The 10,030-nt window shown below is 38.3% G+C and overlaps 1 protein-coding gene across 1 annotated transcript; it reads right to left on the reverse strand.

Moving 5' to 3' along the window:
* Positions 1–3,744: 3,744 nt before the first annotated feature.
* On the reverse strand, positions 3,745–4,146 carry LOC121379545 (serine/arginine-rich splicing factor 6-like). The gene has a single exon (XM_041508188.1). The coding sequence runs from the start codon at positions 4,144–4,146 to the stop codon at positions 3,745–3,747; it is 402 nt and encodes a 133-aa protein (XP_041364122.1).
* Between the last annotated feature and the right edge of the window lie 5,884 nt (positions 4,147–10,030).

The raw sequence follows: 10,030 nt of genomic DNA on the forward strand, positions 1-10,030 counted from the left end.
GAGAATGGGAGGAATTAGGCCTATATACCTCATCCAAAATTAATGGCATAAATATAAATGTCAGCGATTTCCCAAAACCAGTTGGAAGCAACGCAAAAACGTCTTTCCCAACAATAAGAGCTTCTAAAATTGCAATCTGTTCTGCTCGTAAGTCAAAATTAAAGGCATATTTATTCTTCACAAGTTCTATTGCTGCAGCAACATCCATGCCTGAAAGCATTCTAAATATGGACGAGGCCGTGGGAATATTCTCAGAACGAGGTTGAAAGATGGTGGTCTGAGGGACGAAAATAGCCAGACGACATTGTACATTACGAAAAATAAAGGATTACTAAAAAATACGACATATTTACGGTGCTAGCCCGAGTACTCTGACTGTAAGAGAGCTAGACGGACATTTGGACATAAATACGCTCTCATTACAGTCAGAGACCAAGCTATGTATTTTTTTGGCAATTCCCGACAACCAAAAAGTTGGCAAAGATTTCCGCTCTAATACCACTAACAATCCTATGTTTGACGTCAAATACCTTTACATCGATCATTTTCGAGTTAACTGATTTTTTAAAAATCCACGACCCTTCAATCAAGACAGTTAAATTTGTTCAAAATCATGTGAGAAGCTCAGCGCCTGCGCAAACCGCGTAAATTCCCAGTTCTACTGGCGTCCCAGAAGAAAAACAAGCTGGCCATTGGGTTTGCAGTTGACCTAGATAATGTAGATAAGCGAGCATTGCGAAACTATAGCGATGTGGTGGGCCTTTTATGTACCAAACAGAACTGGATCATCTATTCTAAATGCTTAAATAATAAAAATATTCCAGACACTGCAGCTTTAAACAAGGCGTATTCACCATCAGTATAATCATTGCTTGGTTAAAGACATCTTCGATTGGTACCTGTTTCGTTTACAAAATATCATGAACATAGCAGATATTATTCTTCGATGTTAATCCTTTAATTGATTAACTAAAGGCTTATTTGCAAAAGCAATACACGTCTACAGATTTCGCAAACATCGGTAGCTTGGACAGCATGTGACACAGTCGGCTCACTACGAGATCAAGGATTCTAAGTGGCTGTATGTGTACTGCCAACGTGCTACGGTATCTGTAATTATTTTGTCGGAATAAAAATGTTGTTTTCAGACTGTAATTATTTGAACAGAGTAATGAACAGAATAACACTGATGTACGTTTGTTCCCGACAATTTGTGGTCGGATGGTGTAAATGTCGTAGTAACGAGGTTTGACTGTATGTGTGTGTGTGTGTGTGTGTGTGTGTGTGTGTCTCTATCTATCTACCTATCTATCAATCTATCTATGTCTATGTGTCTAGAGAGAGAGAGAGTCAGAGGTTGAGGAGAGAGAGACGAGAGAGAGAGAGAGAGAGAGAGAGAGAGAGAGAGGTGAGGAGAGAGAGGAGAGAGAGAGAGAGGAGAGCAGGGCTTATTGATGAGAAGATGCCAGAGAGAGAGAGAGAGAGAGAGAGGAGAGTTTTTTTTAAAGGGAGAGAGATGAGATTGAGATTAGATGTTTCCCAGGGGAGATTATCAAAATTATGCTGAGTTTGCCTTTTAAATTAAGAATTTATTATTATTATTTATCTTTAGGGCTGTTAATTAAGATGTGGGGTTAACACATGTGGGACCGTCTTATCATTATTAATGAACTAGGGGTCTAAACGGCCTTCTTTAAAATTGCTGGTTAAATTTTAAGCAATAATACAACAATTACGCGATAATAAATAATTTGAAAATTAATTAATTCTGCTTGTAAAATTTTAATGAAAAAAAGAAGAAAAACAACAACAAAACAAAAAAACAAACCCAATAGTACAAATAATAGCGAGAGAGAGAGAAGATAGAGAAGAGAGAGAGAGAGAGGATAGATAGAGAGAGAGAGAGAGGAGAGAGAGAGGCGATATATAGAGGGAGAGAGAGAGAGAGATAGATGATGGATGGGTTCCCAGGGGGAGAATAATACATTAAAACATAAATAAATAAATAATAAAATAGCCCCTTCGTTCACTTCCAGCGGCAGTTACTACATAAAGACTATACATTACTTCAGTTAAGTGCTATCCGCATTTGGAACACCAAGTGCATCCCGTTTGAGGAGTTACAGTAAGTAATTTGATGCATCAATTTTGATCAAACTTGTTATGCACAATCTACATGTTTACCTTACACGTATTGCAAAACTGCAAAGGAAATATAAAAAAAAAAAAAAAAAAAAATTACTTCTCTCTTTTTAAACACCTTGTTTATTCCTCATGGACTTATAAATGTCATTTTATAAATCACAAATTATATATTGCATTGATTGGCATCAGAATGTATTTACATTTTACTAAATGTGTGTTCCTTTTGTTGTTTTTGAATAGTATATAATCCTACGTTTTAACAAATTGCGTTTTCTATCATTGTCATATTATTGTGTTTGTTCATGTCTAGGACAGTGGGATTACAAGAAGAGTCAGTTTAGTGGCCTTACTAGTGTATGCACATCGCCACACTGAGCCGTTGAAACACTGAGTTGGATCTTGTACTGGAAATCGAACCCAGCACCCTCTAGGCCAGGTTTGATACCATCGTGAATTGCTCTACTTAGAACCCACAAATCAGACACGTGTACAGAAGGCGTTTGGTGGGTCGATAAATTCACACCCACCAACCCATCCCCCGCTTAAGCTAAAAAACCCATATATTTCCAATACATTTGTTTAGGGGAGCATGCATCGACACCCCTATTAACTTCACTCGCCAGTCTAGACCCCCCCCCCCCCTCCCACTACTAATATTCATGCACGCGCCCCCGTGCAGATAGCATATTTACTTAAACGGAATTCATTGGTTCAATGATAAATTACTACAGCAAAATTAACATTAAACAATTTGTGTGTGTGCGTGCATGCATTGATTTATTTGTATGACTGTGTTTTAGGATTTACTATGTACTGTGTGCTGCTCTCTTTTTTTTTTTTTTTTTTTTTGAAATACAATGTTTTCTTACAAAATAAGACACCCACCCCCCCCCCCCCCCCCCCACCCTCCAAGAAACGTCCAATCAGCCAGATTAGATATGAGGGAAAGATGACTTTAAAACAACTTGTGACACAAGTCGAAAATTTCCGTTTGAAATAAGAATAAATAAATGAATAAATGTTTATGCTGCAGAAGTTTTATTACGGTATGCACATGAATTTCTTAAAAAAAGAGGTTCTTGCCCCTAAATCCTTTTGCTTTTTGCTGGATGTCTGGATATGTAGGCATATGGCGGGAAGGTGGGCGTAGCTCAGAACCGTTCTGATTGGTTGTAGGATTAATCCCGTTCGGTAGATCATTTAGGTTTTGTCTAAACGGGAATATAATTCATGTAAATATATACATGTATTTGTATTATTATTGTGCTGTATATAAATTTGTATTAATGATTATGTTTATTGCTCTGCCCATATACGGAATGGAATGGAAACTCTATTTACGTGCCCATATCCACAGAGGTTCAGGCACGCCCACCCAGGACTTAGCCTCTGTCTTCGCCAGTGATCAATTCCGGGGCGGGAGGGGCCCATATACGGGTATTACGCAAATACATTCTTATTCTTATAGTCTAACGTTGATGTATTTGAATCAAGTATAAGCTTTCATTCGTGAGATGTAGGTGGCCCTTAAAAGGGCCTTGTGAATTGTTGATTGCTTCCTGTAGGCCTGCCTACATTCTGCAATCCTCCTCGATTATCTTACTCAACCTTTTCTTTTGTGGGAGTAGGCTCATTTCCTTCAGTGACTTCTTTGGAGTTGGGATTTTCTTCTTTTCTTCTGTTTCTTTTGGAAGCTTTCGGCTTTGCTGCTGGCTTTTGTTTTTTTCCACCTTTTCCTTTGCCTTTTCCGCCTTTACTTTTTTTGGAGCTAGCTCCTCGCTTTCGTTTCTTTGAACGAGAATTAGACTTTTTGCTTTGAGACCTCTTTCGCTTACTGCCCCTAGAACGACCTCGGCTCCTGGATCCGCCTTTTATACCACCTCTGTTACTCCGCTTGGCTTCTATCGCATTCGGAGACCTAGTTCTTGATCGAGTTCGTGATTTGGACACAGATCGAGATGGGGATCGGGAAGAAACTGATCGTGATCGCGATGATTTCATTTTGATATTTTCAGTTTCCAATAGTTAAAAAGAATGACGTAATACAATGCGTCGGGTTTTTTTTTTAATTTATAGCAGTCGTGCGGACGTAAAAGAAGGTACCGATGTGTTTGTTTACATTAATTAACGTTTTGGCGTTTTAACGTCTATTCCAAATAGTTTTGTGTCAGTTGTCAGCGTGTTTCTTTAAAATATTAAAATGACAACATCTTCTAATATATTTTTAACTAGGGTTTTTTCGCACTCAGCAAAAGAAGTACTTACATTTTTAATGTAAGTTCTTGTATTATCTTTAGCCAGATAGATACTTATTACAGTTATTGGTTAAAAACCAATAGGGCCTACTGAAAATTAGACAGCATACACATTAAGGTACATATATGAGTTGTACTCAGCAACACTAACAATAAAATGATTTAAATCTTTAACTATTACAGTATTAGAAGAAAACGTATAAAATGAATATAAAGCTAAAGTTTTGTTTTTTTTTTTTTTTTAACGACACCACTGGATTTTAAACATTTGATAACTTTGATATATAGTCTTAGGAAACTTGCTACATTGTTCCATTAGTAGCAAGGCGTCTTTTATATCCACCATCCCACAGACAGGAAAGCACATACCACAGTGTCGTTCTCTTACTAGAGCTAGAAATAGCACAATGGGCCCATCAATGGGGATCGATCCTAGACCGAAAGCACACAAGACAAGCGATATACCACAGGGCTACATCCTGCCAGAATATGAAACAGTGATCATTATAAAAAAAAATGTAAATGTCATTTGATGAGGATTAATGCGATTAGGTCTACGAAAACATCAGTGACAGGATATCAGAAGTAATTTGACACTGGGGCGGCGTAGGGGTGGATACGTGAGAGGGTGTCCCCTTTTTGCATGGGCGTACGGACTCCCATTTTATAAGGGGGAGGGGTGGGGGCTGATATTTGGCCAAACTAAACAAAAATGCACGAATCTGGATAACGACATTTATTAGTTACAGTCTCTTGTTACCATAATATAACATCATGTACAAATATGAAATACAAGCTCAAATGCACTTTTAAAAAACTTGTGTGTGTTCGCTATCAACGGAGATCGTCAAAAGTATACCTCAATTCGTCGCCTGTGCCGCCATTGCTCGGCAAAGCACAAGCGACAGCCTGTTGTCAGTTTCATTTAACACGTGCGTTTGCGGATTTGAAATTGTAGGGGTCATCTCAAAAAAATGAAATGAGAAATCATGCGCTGTACGAAGAACGTTCGGTTGAGGATGGGTACTATTCTTTCGATAAAACCGGTTTGATCTTGACAACGTATTATCGACAGTCGTACCTTCCTATTTCAGAATTAATATTTTATAAAGTGTTAGTAGAACTTTCAAAGTTTAGTTTGTATAACAAATTGAGCATGTATATTTTAAAAATAAAATATACTAAAGCAGACATTGGACGTTTTCACTTCTTAATTTTACGAGTGTTATAATCAACAAATTCAAATAAATATTCTTTCGTACGGAAAGGGTAAATTAGTTGGGGTTTTTTTGTTTTTAACGACATCAATGTTGCAGCATATTGATTTATTAATCATCGGCTATTGGATGTCAAACATTTGGTAATTTGACAAAATCTTAGAGAGGAAACGGGTATATGTGAAGGGGGAGGGTATATTGGGGGGGGGGGGGGGGGGGGGTCGAAACACTTACCTGCTCAAGCTAAAAAAAATTGAAATATATTTTCTGGGGGAGCATGACACCATATAAACTTCGCTCAAACCCGCTCATTCCCAGTCTGGAGCTCGACGCAGTAAAACGTGTTTGTTTCGCTTGTGCACACTGCACGTGCTTTCGTGGCTCGACTTCGGGAACCTTCCCTTCGTTGTTTTTGTCAGTGAAGTGAAGTTTTCTACTGGGATGTATGCGGCCATTGGAACTGATTGAACGCTGGAACGCTTCTCGTGTCGACAGTCTGCACCACCAGGTTGGATTCTTTTTTAGCGAGATTCCTTGCCTCCACGTTATTTCTCCGTCTGACTATGTTGACTTGTTTTTTTCGTGACTCGTATGACGGCCATTCTGCAGAACGCCACGGTTGTTCGCGTTTAGTCTCTACATGTACGAGCCTGTCCTAGCAGCACTGGAAGATTGACCGCCTCTCTCTAAGAAGAAATAGGAAGCGGGGTCGGTCCCTGCTACTCTTTTCTAGACTTTACTTTGTTTTATTGTGATACCATCTCGTATCCTCCGGAGTCGGGCCCGTCCGCACCACTATATCAACCCATGACGACTGGACTATACCCTAGTCTGATTCTCTCTCTCTCGTTCAGACATAAACCCGAATGTTTTCAAATTATTTTTCAAATCACTGGCATGATTTTGCAAGTAAGGTTTTGATTGGTCGAATGAAAGGTCAACTGGACATGAGCTCCAATGGGCTACTGTTAGATCCACCGATCTTATCTAATTTCTTTTTGACCACCCGATCTAATCTAGCGACCAAATTTAATGAGTAGAATTTTCTTTATTAATTATATTAATTAGAGATGCACATCAAAATTTTAAAGGCCCACTATTTAATTTTTGGATGTAAATTTCAAAAGTGTCCGCTTAGTTTTTTTTATGTCCCGGGACAACCCCTGGCTATCCAGAGACAGGCCCCGGGACGGATATGCTCGAAACTCTAGTGGTATATGAGCATGTAAAAATTATTCGCACTCGCACTCAACCCCGCCAAAATCCCTGCACACGCCCCTTGGAAACCCGCTACATTTGGGTTTTTTTTAGCAAGAGATCGTTTTTCCCACAGACATACCACATACCAGTCATGGCGCACTGGCTGGAACGAACCCGCCGATGGGGATCGATCCTAGACCGACCGCGCAATTACCCCCCCCCCCCCCCCCCCCCCCCCCCCCGCCACCTTTTTAGGTCTAAGTAATGAATAGAAATAACATATAGTCTTGATAAATGATACGTAAATCGAATACACCAACCTCTTCCTCTCCTCCTAGAGCGTTACATAATTATTGACATCCCCTTACATGTAACGCGTATGCCAACCGATGGCCACTGTTAAACTTTCAAGGGAAATCCCCCACCGATCCCTGGAAAGATGTTATACCATACCTCTATGGATATAAATATGTTTTGGAGATATAAGACGACTCCTCAATCAAGACAGGTAAATTTGTTCAAAATCACGTGAGAAGCTCAGCGCCTGTGCAAATCACGTAAAGTCCCAGTTCTGCTGGCGTCCCGCTAAATTAAGAAAAACAATGCTGGCCATTGCGTTAGTAGTTGACCTAGATAATGTAGATAAGCGAGCATTGCCAAACTATAGTGATGTGGTGGACCTTATATGTACCAAACAGAACTGGATCATCCATTCTAAATGCTTAAATAATAAAAAATATTCCAGGGACTGCAGCTTTAATAGAATGATGGGACGGACTATAGTTAATGACGTCGGATATCGAAGGTAAGAATAAAAATTTCGCGAGGCTATGCCGAGTGGAATTTCTCATTGAGCCTGAACAGGATAAAGCACATATCCAATGTCATTAACTAGTTATTATCTTTATCCTTCAGACCATAAAAAGTAATTGGAAATGCTATTATTTCTGTTATTTCAGCCACATTGAACGATGACCTAGAGGTCAAATTAGCGACTTTGTAATGTAAGCTATGCGTGTGACTTTATCCGTCCTCGTATTCTGTCAATAGAAACGGTGGTCGCATGATAGATCGATTTTAGCGTCTTAAAGATGGTCTTTGTGTCTATTTAAGCTTACTCAAGGGCGACCTTGATATATTTCCGTTTCTGTAGTTAAGAACTGACTGAAATTATTTGTTTGGTTCATGTAAGAACCGAAGACACGATGTGCACTAGGGTCTCCACGAGTACTCGGGTTCGGGCCGAGTCTAGCAAAACTCGAGTCCGTTCACAGGACTCGAGTACCCCTACAAATGACATAATTATTCAGCAGGAATACAACTTACACAATAATAATATGATCATGTGCTAGTTTCTCTTCTTAATCTGGCCGTTCGTCCGTCAATATACTGAACGTATCAACCGGTTTCTACATAACGCTACTTTACTTTATTCCTTAGTTTTATTATCATCTAGTGTAGGTGTCGGGTACTCGGGTTCGGGTCGAGTTTAACCATCGAATACTCGAGTCCAATTTTTGAACACGTGAAGGCCCTAAATTAATATGCACACTATATGACTCCACGTGGCTTAATTGTTTTCGGCTCATCGAGATATGAACGCAAAAAAAAAAAAAGGTAACCACCTCTGGACCAAACAAATTGCTGTACAGTGTATAGAAGCAAACACAATTTAATAATTAGTACCTATTTAAATATACATGTATTTTAAAGATGATAGGCCCCCTAATAGGTTAAATATGTCTACCTAAAGGGCAGGATTTTGATCAATTCAATTCAATTCAGTTTATCCATAAGCACATGAACAGTATAAATGAGTTGTACCACGTATTGTGGTCTATTAATACATGAACAAGCTAAATAATAAGACAATCATAGAAATCTAAATCTGTTAAACATAGGATTAAAATGACATTGTATAAGTCCATGAGGAATATATACATATTAAAATTAATTTTACTCAATGATAAACAGTGAAGCAAATTATATATAGAAAATATAACAGTGGCGTAGGAAGGTGCCAAAAGGGGAGGGGGGGGGGGGGGGCACATTTTTATATCTACACACATTTACACTATTATAAAGCAAATATAAAGCAAAATATCTGAAAAGTGGTGGGGCACATGACCCCCTTGCCCCCCCCCCCCCCCCCCGCGCTTCCTACACCAGTGATATAATAAAAATTCAGTGCTCCCCAAACTGTTTCAGATCAGTATATATACCATGTTAATTAGCAGGTTTATTATGATGTTAAGTAGTTTATCCCGTTCATTAAACATTTCCGTGAAAAACTAACCAACTCTATAGGAGACAGGTCAGTTCAATTGAGTGCTCGCCCGATGTGTTTGCGTCGCAGGATCGAACCACCTCTGTGAATCCTGGTCAAAGGCCGTGGTATGTGCTTTCCTGTCTATGGAAAAGTTCATATAAAACATCCCTTGCTGTCTCAGGACAAATGTAGCGGGTTTCCTCTGATGACTACGAGTCAGAATTACCAAATGTTTGACATCCAATAGCCGGTGATTAATTAATCAGTGTGCTCTAGTGATGTCGTTAAACAAAACAGATTAAGTTTCTACATATTTCACCAGACGTAAACGTTTTATTTTTAAGATATTTAAGGACATGCATATATAAAGATGGTCTACGCATCTATGTTCATTAACGTAGTAAGAATACCAAAAATATATTTAGAATTAAAATAAATTTATATTTATGTACAGGGCTCATATATTATTGTTTGTTTCCGGAATAAACAGGACAAAATATTGGAATATTTATTGCGTGATATGTAGATCTGAGTTTAAAACGTTATAACTGGCTTAAATGTGCATGCGTAATGTGCTATTACGTGAAATATATTATTAACATACTATCGTATTCTCTGGAGTTTAATTTTTATGTTATTCGTGGATTTCTGGGATAGGTTGGTAATTATGAAACAATGTTAGTTTAAATTATTGCTACAAATTATATGAATATTAAGCATGCAGTTAGGCGTACATGGCTGTTCTAAAGTGCTTTATTTAACATTTTCTGAATCGGTACTGAATTTGTTGTAAAAACAAGACAACAAACCGGAGATCAAAAGATCCCAAAACTATTTTTAAATGATTTCTAAAAGTAATATCATCTTTATAAAATTTTAATTATTATAATAGTTTACAGTGAAACACACATGAATTTTTAAAAAAAAAATGACAGTAGCAGAAC

The sequence above is a fragment of the Gigantopelta aegis genome, chromosome 8 (assembly GCF_016097555.1).
Source record: "Gigantopelta aegis isolate Gae_Host chromosome 8, Gae_host_genome, whole genome shotgun sequence".
Taxonomy (NCBI): Eukaryota; Metazoa; Mollusca; class Gastropoda; order Neomphalida; family Peltospiridae; genus Gigantopelta; species Gigantopelta aegis.

What these genes read in the sequence shown, in the direction of transcription:
- LOC121379545 (XM_041508188.1), bottom strand. Translation starts at nt 4,146, where the DNA reads ATGAAATCATCGCGATCACGATCAGTTTCTTCCCGATCCCCATCTCGA.